Source organism: Vidua macroura, chromosome 22 (assembly GCF_024509145.1).
Source record: "Vidua macroura isolate BioBank_ID:100142 chromosome 22, ASM2450914v1, whole genome shotgun sequence".
Classification (NCBI taxonomy): domain Eukaryota; kingdom Metazoa; phylum Chordata; class Aves; order Passeriformes; family Viduidae; genus Vidua; species Vidua macroura.
In genome coordinates, this window is record NC_071592.1 from 536,907 (window position 1) to 549,219 (window position 12,313).

Here is a 12,313-nt window from a genome sequence, read left to right on the forward strand (position 1 = left end):
CAGGACAAGGCAGAAAGGCTTCACACTGACAGAGTAGGTTTAGATCAGGTATTATGAAGAAATCTTTCCCTGTGAGGGTGAGGAGGCCCTGGCACAGGCTGCCCAGAGCAGCTGTGGCTGCCCCTGGATCCCTGGAAGTGTCCAAGGCCAGGCTGGATGTTGCCTGGAGCCACCTGGTCTGGTGGAAGGTGTCGGTGGCCATGGCAGGCCAATCCCAGGACATCCTACGATTCTGTAATTGCCAGGACCAGGCAGTGCCAGGCTGGCAGTGAGGGCAGTAAGTCTTGCCAGCTCTGAGATGCTCTGCCACTCCTGCCCAGAGGCCTCTGGCTGCTGACTGTTCGTGCTTTTATCCCCAGATTATGTCATTCAGTGACAAAATCAGGCTCCAAGGATGGAAAGCTAAGCACTGCACTGGCAAATGCCCCTGGGTCAGCTTGCCCGGCCAGCAAGGCTCTCGCAGGGCCCTGTGTCCCAGCGCTGCAGTAGCAGGGAGCACTGATTGTTGGCTTTGCTGTCAGAAGAAAACCTCTTTGCCGTGTTCACCTTTCTAGCTGACGTCCTTTTTACGCCTCACATGCTCAGCAGAGGGTTTGGCTGCGGCAGGTCTGGCTCAGTGAGGGGGTTTGTAAAGCAAATGCACCTTGGATCTACACTCGCACTCAGTAGTTGGACGGCGACGCTGCAGCTCCTCTGCTGTCACTTCTAACGATGGATCCTTTAAAAAGCAAAGGCCAATTATATAGATTTGGAGTCGGTAATGAGCCTAAAACTGTTTGATCATTTCGGCTCCAGCTGGGCGAGTGGGAGGAGGACGGGCTGCTGCGGGGACGAGAAGCGCGGGGCTCTGCTGCCTCTGCGTGGCGGTGCCGGCGAAGGAGCCGTCAGCGCCGCGTCCCCCCGCGCTGCTCGGCGCGGGCGAGGGGCTGCAGAAGTGACTTTCTATCGAAAAAGCAAGAAAACTGGAGAGAGCGCCAAGTGCTGCTGAGGCCGGTGCGCGGCCGGAGCGCGGAGCACGCACGGACGGAGGCGAGAGCCGGAGGGAAGCGGGGCTGCGCGCCCCGGCAGGAGCGAGCGGCGAGCCGGCTCCCGGCAGGATGGAAGCGCCAGCGGTCTTCACGGAGGCAGAGTTTTACCAGCAGAATCTTGACCCTTAGGAGTATTTGAAAGAATTTCACCGCGTGAGGAGCAGCCGGGGAGGGGCAAAGCGCGTTTAAGACGCAGAACTTGAGGATCCTGCACAGAATGTTCTGCTTGGGTGAGCAGTCCCGAGGCGTTCGGAGGTGTGGGACCGCACCGTTTCCGGGCTGCCCCACTGGAGCGAGCCGTGCGAGCCACACACAGTGTGTTAGGGGTGTCCCTGACAGACACCCGCTCTGTTAGGGACCCCCTCTGCCCGTGCGGACAGGGAGCCGTGCCGCAGCTCGGGGAGCACCATCGAGCCCAGCTGGGGCAGGGGGCCGTGGGGACGGTGCCCCAGGAGCTGGCACTGCCCCCGCACAGCCTCTGGACCCGCTGCAGGAGCTGCCCCTGGGCTGGGCTGTGGCCAGAGAGCCCTGGCACTGGGATATGGGGCTGTGCCACGGGGCTGCGGCACTTGGGGCCACACCCCTGGGCTAGGGGAACACAGCCTGAGGGGCTCCAGGATGTTTCTGGCAGTTTCCATCCTCACTGGGACGGTTTGTCCCCACTCTGCACCAGATGGGCTGAGGGGTGACACCTCGACAGACGCTGGCTGTGGCCCCACCATCTACCAGCTCCTGTCTGCTCGTGAGCACTTCCAGGAGATCATCACCTCCTGACCAGAGCTGCCGGGAGCTGGAGAAGGGGCTGAAGAACGAAGCAGGAGCCTTCCTTCCACTGCGATCCAGTGATGAAATATGTCTGTGAGCTGGGAGGGGACAGGAGAGGCTGGTGTCCTGCTGCCTGTCACTGCCCAGGCACAGATGCTAAATATCCACAGAATGAATCTTCATCTACTTTTGCATTTTCTTGCCAGGGAGAAGTGGGCTGAGAAGCAGGAGAAACTGAGGAAGAAGGTGAAGCAAAAAAAAAAGCCCAAACTTCCCAAATAAGTACCCCACCAAGCCCCTTCTATAGCTGAAACTGGCAAGTGGAATTGGTTGAAATCTCAGCGATATTTCCACGTGCCTGCTCATTAAGAGTGAAAACAGGCAGCCAAAGAACGGGCTTTTCCTCCCAAAGCAGAAGTTTTCTGTTTTTTCACTTTGCTCTTTTGAAGAGCAGAAAGGGCACAAAACAGTGACACAAACAAGCACCACAGAACCCCAAGAGCCTCTCTGACGCACCTGACGTGGCTCCTGCTCTCCCACAGTGTGCTTTGCCAGCCTGGGCTGGGCCAGGCCGTGCCAGGCAATGCCTGAGCCCAGCAGCTCCTGCCGTGGCCTCTGGCCAGGGCCGTGGCACTCGCACGTGGAACGAGCCACGGTGGCACGGGCGCCACGCGCTCCCAGCCAGCCCCGAGGGGACCCAGGCAGGCAAAACAGGCAGAGCGAAGCCAACGAGGCTCCAGGGAAATTAAGGCAAAGTGGAAGTCCTGGCAAAGCGAGGTAATAATTCCCTTTCTGAACGAGTGACTGTTTGGAATTTAACCAGGCGAACGCGATTAAACCAAATGGATATAAATTCTAGGTGCGGCGGCAAGTAATGAAGTGGAGAAAATGAACAGCACCCAATTAACGCGGAAATCGGATCCGCTGCAGCGCGAGGGGATCTAATGAAAAATGAAGGCTCAACTGCCCCTTTCAAAATTTTTCCAGATGGAGAACACCCGTTTTACATCCAGCATCTTCTGGGATACCCAGGGGACTGCGGCGGCTGGGGAGAGCCAAGGATGCTTTCCCAAGTGCTTGGAGAAGTGAACGCCTGGGAAGGCTGGTGCGGGCACAGCCCGGCCGCTCTGGCGGGATCCAGCCGCGGGAGCAGCGGGGCTGGAGCCCCGGGAGGAGCCCCGGGAGCACCCCCCGTGCTCCACCGCAGCCCCCCGGGCGCAGAGCCCCCACTTCCCTGCTCCCCAGAACCCATCGTGGGCTTTGGCCCCGCTGGCTCGCAGCCCTTCCCTTCCCAGCAGTAACGGGGAAACGGAGAAAGGCCAAGCAGGAGCGGGGCGCGGGGACGGCGGGGCCGCACGGGAGGCACCGACGGCCAGCGGGGCTTGTGGCAACTCCTGCTTGATTACAGGTCACCGGTGACTTCCCGGATCCCGCCCGGACCCGCGCCCGCTGCTGCCGCGGGGCGGGTGCTGACGAGGCCCCGCTCCTTCCACGCTCCCCTTCCCATGCCTGGCTCCGTTCCTGCTCCCGTTCCCACTGCCCTGTTCCCACTGCTCCGTTCCCGTTTCTGTTTTCCCGTTCCCATTGTCTCGTTCCCGTTTTCCCGTTCCCGTTGTCCCGTTCCCGTTCCCATTATCCCGTTCCCATTATCCCGTTCCCGTTTTCCCGTTCCCGTTGTCCCGTTCCTGTTCCCATTCCCGTTCCCATTCCCGTTTTCCCGTTCCCATTGTCCCGTTCCCGTTGCCCGTTCCCATTGTCCCGTTCCCATTCCCGTTTTCCCGTTTTCCCATTCCCATTCCCGTTCCCATTATCCCGTTCCCATTCCCGTTTTCCCATTCCCATTCCCGTTCCCATTGTCCCGTTCCCGTTTTCCCGTTCCCATTGTCCCGTTCCCGTTGTCCCGTTCCCGTTCCCATTCCCGTTTTCCCGTTCCCATTGTCCCGTTCCCGTTGCCCGTTCCCATTGTCCCGTTCCCATTCCCGTTTTCCCGTTTTCCCATTCCCGTTCCCGTTCCCATTGTCCCGTTCCCATTCCCGTGTTCCCGTTTTCCCATTCCCGTTCCCGTTCCCATTGCCCCGTTCCCGTTGCCCGTTCCCGTTCCCATTGTCCCGTTCCCATTCCCGTTTTCCCGTTTTCCCATTCCCATTCCCGTTTTCCCGTTCCCGTTCCCGTTCCCGTTTTCCCGTTCCCATTCCCGTTTTCCCATTCCCATTCCCGTTCCCATTGTCCCGTTCCCATTCCCGTTTTCCCGTTTTCCCATTCCCATTCCCGTTCCCATTGCCCAGTTCCTGCCGGAAGGGGCGGGCCCCGCGCACACGTGACGGTGACGTCACGCCACGCGCCGCGCGGGGCGGGGCGGGGCGGGGGGAGCAGCGGCTGGGAGCGCGCGCGCTCGGATCCCGGCGCGGCCATGGGGGCAGCGGCTGCCGAGGCGAACCGGACGCTGTTCGTGGGGAACCTGGACCCCAAGGTCACCGAGGAGCTCATCTTCGAGCTCTTCCACCAGGTACCGCCCGGCGCCCGCGCTCTGTGTACCGGGGGAGGGCGCGGCCGGGGGGGGCCGCGGCCGCCATGGCCGGCGGGGCTACGGCGGCCGCCGCGGGACAGAGTTCGGCGGGGCGCACGTGCTCGGCGGCGGCCTCTCCCTCCCGGTGTTTGCTTAACGCCTTCGCCCCCGGTGCCAGGCGGGCCCCGTGATCACCGTGAAGATCCCCAAGGACCGGGATGGGCGGCCCAAGCAGTTCGCCTTCGTCAATTTCAAGCACGAGGAGTCGGTGCCGTACGGGCTGCGGCTGCTCAACGGGATCAGGCTGTACGGGCGGCCCATGCGCATCCAGTTCCGATCAGGTACCGGAGGGGCCTTCAGCAGTTTCCTGGAGGGAACGCGAACTGCTGCCAGCTGCCCTAGCCTGCAGCAGAATCACAGTTACTCGGGTGAATTGAGGAGTCCCTCATCTGCCAGCTCTGCTCCCCTCACACCCTCCTGTCCCTCAGGGCCGATGTAACCCCTTGGCTGAGCCTTCTCTGTGGGTTTTTATTGGTTATTCCTGCAGCACCTCTAAGATCTCTTCTAAATTATCACACGAGCGTTAAAAACTGCGTCAGATACTGGTTAAGCGAGGCACACTGGCTACAATATCTCTGCCCTTTCTGGTGGGAATTAAGACAGTTGCAGTGCTTTGTTTTGGTAATTGTACCATGTGCTTTTGCAGATCACTGACGAAATGTGAGAGCCAATTCAAAATGTGTTGATTTTCTGCAAGTTCACTTCACACCCGAGTTCCTTAACTGGTATTTGTGGGTCTCCTGATCTGTCTCTCCCCAGGGAGCAGCCACGCAGCCCAGGATATCAATCCATCCTGTTCCCAGCTCGGAGCTGCTGGCACCAACCCTCCTGGGATGCCTCATCCAGCATCCAACTGCAGCAGGTAGGAGTCTGGCCAGCACGGGAGCGTGGCGTGGAGACAGACACTGCACGCTTCACCGTGTTCCTGGCTACTCCCAAGTGCAGTTTGGTGTTTCTTTCCTGTGGGGGGAGCACCGGTGGGACGCAGGTGCCCCTCGGAGCGCAGCAGGCTGAAACTGCCGATGTGTTTTCCCTGCAGGTATGAGAGGGTTCCGGATGGCCTGGCCGCACCGGGGCACCCGCCGAGCCTGCAGAGACAAGCGGTGGTACGTGCACACGCTCACGGGCACGGCTTGTGGGAGCGTGCTTTCGGAGCGCTGAAACGACGGTTCCGGAAGATTGGAAGCTCCTGGGACAGAGCGGCCAGCTGGGAGGGCTCTGGGCCGTGGGTGACGCGAAGGTTCTGTTCCGCTCTGGAATTCGCAGCGCGGGTTTAGCGGCCGGCCCGGGCTCGGTTCCGGCACCGCAGCGCGCGTGCCGCACCGAGCACCCCTCTCCCTCTTTCCCTTCCAGATGAACAGCGCGGCTCGGCAGCAGCCCCACTTCGGGGGGAAATACGAGCAGCCCGGCTTTGCCCCTCCCGGCTACCCCCACTCCTTCCACGGCCCGCCGGGCTCCCCGGGGCCGCGGCGGCCGGAGGGGCCGGCGCCGCGCAAGGCCCGGCTGGGCGCCCACCCCTACGGCCCGGACAGCCGCCACTTCGGCCGCGAGCGCTTCGGCGACTGCGGCCCCGACTACGGGCGCGGCAAGCGCGACGAGTACGGCTTCGAGGAGAGGGGCCACGAGGCCGAGCACCACTACCGGGGCGGGCGCGAGGAGCACTACGAGGACAGGCACCGCGACAGCTGGAGCTACGAGCACCGCAGGGAGAGCTACCGAGAGCCCCGGTGGCACTCGGCGCGGCATTGATGGACTCGAGGGCAAAGCAAGCCTGGCTTGTTTCTCACGGAGTACTTGTATAAATCCCTCCCCCCCCCCCGAAAACCCCCAGCGAAGTCACCTTTTAGTGTTTGTAAAAATACCAGCAGTGCAGTCCTGCCAAACTCTGGTGTCAGTATTAAATGTGTTAACGCACACTTCAGGGCTTTTCACGGGGTAAGAAAGCCACGGTGAAGTCTTGGAGAAGCCACTGCTCTGTCCTTGTGTCACAGATAAGTGCTGTTGGTATTATTTTAGGAGCAAGGAACGTCTGTGTCAGATGGAAGGGTCTGGCGTTTTAAGCAGAGCTGAGGTGGGACAGGTGCCTGGCATCTGTAACATTCCTCATGTTGTTTTTTATACAGTCACAGAATCACACGTTGCTCTGGGTTGATAGGTACCTTAAAGGCCACCTCACTCCAACCCCCTGCCACAGGCAGGGACACCTTCCACTGCACCAGGCTGCTCAGAGCCCCACCCGACCTGGCCTTGAACGCTTCCAGTGATGGAGCATCCACAATTTCCATGGGTAACTTGTTACAGTGCCTAAGCACCCTCACAGTAAAGAATTTTTTCCTAATATGTAGTCGAAACCTACTCTCTTTCAATTTGAACCCATTCCCTATTGTCCATTTAAAATACGACAATGCTGTCTTGGAGAACATTAAAAGTCTCCCTGGGGAAAGCCCCTGGGTGATCCTCCGCCTCTGAGGCCGGGCAGCGAAGCTGCTCAGTGGGACCGGTGACGGGAGGGGCGCCGCGGACCACCGCGGACTACATCTCCCAGCAGCCCTTGCGGCACATCCGCCCCCCATGGCGCGCAGGCGGCGGCGCGGGGCCCGCCGGGAGCTGTAGTGCGGCGGCTATGCTGGGCGGCGGCCGCGCCGGCCTGGGCCGCCTGCGGATCTGCGCCGGGCGGTTGTGGCTGGGCCGGCGGAGGGCAGCGGCCATGGCCGGCGGCGACATGGGGCAGCGCATGGTCTGGGTGGACCTGGAGGTGCGGGGGGGCGCGGGGAAGGAGCGGGCGGGACGGGGGGGCGCGGGCCCCGGGCGCGCTGACGCTGCCGCTCGCCCCTGGCAGATGACGGGCCTGGACGTGGAGAAGGACCAGATCCTGGAGATGGCGTGTCTGATCACCGACTGCGACCTCAACGTGCTGGCCGAGGTGAGCCGCGCGGGGCCCCGCCGCGCCGCTCCCGGGGATGCTGGAGCAAAGCAAGGCCGGCGGCCCCCGGCTCCGCACCGGCCGTGTGGGAGCGGCGCCGGAGCGCGGGGCCCTGCGTCGCACCGCACCGTGTGTGTGTCCAGGCTGGCACTGCTCCGTGCTCCGCCTGTGCTTGGCCCCGAACTTTTACATGCTTCTAAACTTTTCTTCCCATTGCCTTCTATGCTTTCCTGTCCCCGACAGGGCCCGAACCTGATTATCAACCAGCCCGACGAGCTGCTGGAGAGCATGTCCGAGTGGTGCAAGGAGCATCACGGGAAGGTAAAACACCTCTGAGCCTTGGCCCGATGAGGGTGACGTGTAATTCCCAGTGCTCAGCTGCACTAGGGCTGTAATTCCGAGTGCTCAGCTACATTTGGGCTGTAATTCCGAGTGCTCAGCTGCACTAGGGGTGTAATTCCGAGTGCTCAGCTACATTTGGGGTGTAATTCGGGGTGCTCAGCTGCACTAGGGCTGTAATTCCGAGTGCTCAGCTACACTAGGGCTGTAATTCCAAGTGTTCAGCTGCACTAGGGGTGTAATTCCGAGTGCTCAGCTGCACTAGGGCAGGGACAACTGCTGTCTGAGCAGTTTGCAGCCACACAGAGGGGTTCAAAGACAGCAGACAGTACCTGTCTTATTTTGTATCGAGGAGCCTGTGTGGAATGTTTTGCCCAAGGTCTCACGTGTCATCTGTGGCTCAGTTCATACTGCACTCAGGGATCTTCATCCTTCAGCTTCCAGCTTGCCAGAAGCAGCCTGTGCTTTGCAGCCTGGTTTCTGATAAGTTGGAATTGTGCTGGAAGCTGCTTCCTGGTCTGGGAGTGGGAAGCATCAGCACAGCTCAGCAGCAGTGAGGCTCCCCTGGGAGGGCTGGAGCAGGCAGGGGGGCCAGAACGGGATGTGTCGCTCAGGGATGTGCCACTCGCATCTCCCAAGGCAGGGGCTCAGCCTCCTTTCTCCCAGTGGGAGGTTGGGAATTGGGGTTTGGTTCCTCGGTCCTCTCACAGAGCTGCTGGCCACCTCCTGCCTCTGTGGGAGCCCTGGTGTAGGCTGGGTCGGGCTCCAAGTCTGATAGCTCCTCCTGCTGAAGTCTTGCATAAAATAATTCCAAATAATTCAAATGCGGAAGGGGGAGGTGAAGCTTGAATGCCTGAGTAAGAACAGGTGCAGGATCGGTGCAGAACAGTCCAGAACCAGTCAAAGGCAGATTTCTTCCTATGGACTCGGGTGCATGTGGGATTAAACAGGCCTGTAAGCACTGGGCTTTTGCCTGTCCCCTCAGTGCTGTAAGCACTTTGTGAATTTTTTCACTGAAAGCTTCACTTTCGCAGCAAGAGATTATTTTTAGTTCTTTGGGCCACCAAAGAAAGGTTCCTCCTTGCCAGCAGCAAGAGAGCAAATGGATTTTTCAGTCCGTGATGATGAATTGAAATTCAAGTTAGTTTTCAATTAAGGGCTGAAGTTTTAAGACATCCATAACCCCCCCCTCTTCCCCCTTCGGCATCTTGCTCTCCCTGGGAAGAATTAGCAAGAGTTTGGGAAATGGATATTAATTTACTGTGATGGGTGCTTTTCCCTGCCCCAGTTGAGGATTCCGGCTCAGCTTCAGCTCAGGAGTGAATTGGAGATGGTAGCATGCGTCCTTGCTGCTCCTGAGGAGCTACTTATTTTTAATTGACTAAGAGAAGAGAAGCAATTAGAATATAGATGAAAATGCTGCCACATAATGAATTTTTTAACCACCACTTGGATCTGTCAAGTAGATTTTTGCTGCACAGTCGTGGAAATATATAGCGTAGCCAGATGGAAATAAATCACTGAGAACACTTGGAGAGGATTTGACATTTAGCTATTGAAAAAAAAAAAAAAAAAAGAGGGAGGAACTTTCCTGATTTATAGGAATCTTGATAAACCCTGAAGGCAGGATCCTGTTTATTTGTGTTCACTGGTACCTGCTGCTCCCTGCTGGGGAGGTGAGTGCCTCTCCTGAAACAGGGATATGAAGGGATGTAGCGCTCTCCTGGCTCAGGGATGTGCAGGTGGATAAACAACACCTCACATCCTGATAACTGAAAAGAACTCTGAGCAAAGAAATCAAAAAAAGGGAAGGAAAAAGTCCCAACCCCCCCAGGAAGGTCAGTGCTGTCAGGACTTTTTACCTGCCTTGGTTTTCCTTCCCAAGCAGGAGGTCCCTGGGGAGAGTAAAGGCTGGGGGTGCCCCAGAGAACTGAGATACGGAGTTCAGGAGGCACCTGGGGAACAAGCAGCACTCCAGGGGTTGACCTTTCACAGCAGAGTTAAACATTTACTTGAGAACTGGAGCATTCCTGGCAGTGCCTGTGACAGGGCGTTTCTGATTTATGACTTGGCTCTTTTTTGCAGTCTGGCCTCACTAAGGCTGTGAAGGAGAGTAAAATCTCTCTGCAGCAGGCAGAGTACGAGTTCCTGTCCTTCGTGCGGCAGCAGACACCCCCAGGGCTCTGTCCTCTCGCAGGTGAGGCGTCTTCTTTCTGCACTACAACACATCATCCATGCTGCACTCCCTGCGGGATGCAAACCCCCCTGGCACGTGTGGCAGGGATGGGTTCCTGTTCTGTGCTGTGTCTTTTCCTCCCTGGGTATCCAACCAAAGGCCGAGTAAGGATCTTCCAGGTGTCCTGTTACCCAGAACTGCTTTCACAATTTCATATATGATCTTGGGACAGGTGCTGAGTGAAATTAATCCCAGTGGCCACTTTCACTTGGCAAAAAACCCGATGTTGGCATAATTCTTTGATATTTATCTGTGTGACACAAATTGTGGGAGTAGTAACTGAGGAATTACTAGAGGTATTAGTATTAAACCCCGTGTGATCCTGCAATGAAAATCTGACAAACCTTTACAATCATATTTGCTAGAAAATGGGATAAATGAGCTGCTTGTGAATGGCTTTTCTTCCCCTGTGATCTCTCCCAGCTCGCTCCGCCTGCTGCTCGTTTCCATGTTGCTCTGTAGCATCTTTGAAGAAACATCTTGTTTGTGTCTTTGTAGGTAACTCTGTTCATGCAGATAAGAAATTCCTTGACAAATACATGCCGCAGTTCATGAGGCACCTTCATTACAGGATCATTGATGTGAGCACTGTCAAGGAACTTTGCAGGTAAATGTTGCCCCAATTAAGTGGTTTGAAAGAAACCCCCGGGATGCCCATATGTGGGGCTGGGGCAGGGCTGTGGCTTCTCTGGGTGTCAGTGAAACCAAGGTTCCTTCACCAAGTGTAACAAACCCACAGCAGCCACCAGACGTGGCTTTGAATCCCAGTTTTCTTTTTAAGTGGCAATTTTTCTGCTCACAGGCGCTGGTATCCAGAGGAATACGAGTTTGCACCAAAGAAGGCGGCTTCTCACAGGTGAGCTCTGTGCCTCTGCCACTGACAGAGCAGGGCTTGTCCTGCAGAGAACTCTGCTCTTCCTGAGCAGGATATGGGGCTCCCTGTGAGTTCCAGCATCCTGTGGATGATGCAGGTGGAGACGGTGTGCTTCTGCACCTTGTCAGATGTTTGAATTCTCCTGTCCAAATCCTAGATAGTGTAGGGAAAGAGATTATTAAAATCTAGAGAACCAGAAGTTTCCTCAGCCTTTCTGATTCACTGTGCTCTTCAAAGTGCATGTTTGTTTACCATGCAAACAGTCACTCAGTGGGGGTTATCTGCCCTTTTTTTGGGCAGAGGTGGTCACAGAAACACAAAAAGTTGAGAACTGTGAAGGGGGGGTGAGAGTCCTGCTCCTGCCCATTTCCTGAGCTTGGGATGTGCCAGAGAGGTAGCGGGAAGGGGCCAGGGAACCTCTGTGGCTCCGCTCTGATGTGCCCGTGCTGGGCAGGGGGGCTGGCTGTCGCAGAGGTCCTGGCTGAAGTCGTGGTTGATGTGCTGCTGCTTGGAGCTGAGCCCTGAGCGTGCCCTGGCTGGAGCTGGGCAGCTCTCCGGAGCCCTGTCTCTTCCCTGGGGTTGAATTGTTTCTGACAGCCCATGCTGGTTTCCAGCAGCTGTGTCCCAGGCTGACATAAACTGATAAGCCATGTGGTACTCCCTGGCACGTTGGCACCACTGGACTTTCATTCCTTCCCTGAGACAATGAGTGCTATTTTCAGTTCTGACAGATGCACCTTCCATGTGCATCAGTTTGGTTTCCTGCAGCCTGGAAGTTTTCAGTGGCATTAGGATGTGGGCATAGCTGGAGATGTACCCAGGCTCTTTGAAACCCTCCTTAATTCTCTTTCAGAGCACTTGATGACATCAGGGAAAGCATCAAAGAACTCCAGTTCTACAGAGACCACATCTTCAAGAGGAAAACGGATGAGAAGAAAAGGAAACTGATTGAGAACGGGGAAAGTGATAAAGCTGCCAGCTGATTTCCCCTCCCGCCACAGCAGCCCGTAGCACACACTAGATGCGTCTCCTGGTTTTTTTTTGTTTGCCAGTCTCTTGGGAAGCTGCACCCTGGGTTACCTTGTTTCTTACCAGCTGTTCAATGCAGACAGAAGCCTGAGTTGCTGCTGCTTTTCAGTTTGAGCGGGGAATCGGCACGCTGGGCCTCAGCAGCGCCCGGGTTCGGATGTTCTAGGTAAAACACGCTGTTTGATACTCCTTGCACCTGCTTTAGGTGCAGTCTTTCACGACACAATAAAACAGGTCAGTTGAAAGGTGGTGGTTTTGGACAGCCTTTCTTTGGTGCTTGCCACGCTGCTCCTGGTCTCCCCTGGGCTGTCCTGGAGCGGGAGCCACCGGCCCATAAACCAGAGGGTGTAACGGAGCGCGGGGTGTGCGGCTCCCAGGCATGTTTTTATGATGGGCGTTAATAATAATGGCCATCCAGGGCTTCTCAATCCTGCTGATTGCTGGAACACCTGCTCTGCCAGCCCTGGGAATGATTGTTATTGCAGAGAGGCCGTTAAAATGGTTAATGGGGCAAATAAATGAGCCTGTGAAATGTCTCTCTCTGTCACCAACT

The 12,313-nt window shown here is 57.2% G+C and overlaps 2 protein-coding genes across 2 annotated transcripts; both read left to right on the forward strand.

Moving 5' to 3' along the window:
• The first annotated feature begins 4,141 nt into the window (after window positions 1-4,141).
• Window positions 4,142-6,328, forward strand: RBM7 (RNA binding motif protein 7). The gene is made up of 5 exons (XM_053996865.1): window positions 4,142-4,299; window positions 4,478-4,640; window positions 5,119-5,221; window positions 5,399-5,465; window positions 5,713-6,328. Exons 1-5 carry the CDS (start codon window positions 4,204-4,206, stop codon window positions 6,106-6,108), a joined length of 825 nt encoding a protein of 274 aa, XP_053852840.1. The 5' UTR covers window positions 4,142-4,203; the 3' UTR covers window positions 6,109-6,328.
• Window positions 6,329-6,961: 633 nt separating this feature from the next.
• Window positions 6,962-12,005, forward strand: REXO2 (RNA exonuclease 2). Its single transcript, XM_053996867.1, has 7 exons — window positions 6,962-7,114; window positions 7,199-7,282; window positions 7,526-7,603; window positions 9,707-9,818; window positions 10,356-10,464; window positions 10,660-10,713; window positions 11,585-12,005. Exons 1-7 carry the CDS (start codon window positions 6,983-6,985, stop codon window positions 11,712-11,714), a joined length of 699 nt encoding a protein of 232 aa, XP_053852842.1. The 5' UTR covers window positions 6,962-6,982; the 3' UTR covers window positions 11,715-12,005.
• The last annotated feature ends 308 nt before the right edge of the window (window positions 12,006-12,313 follow it).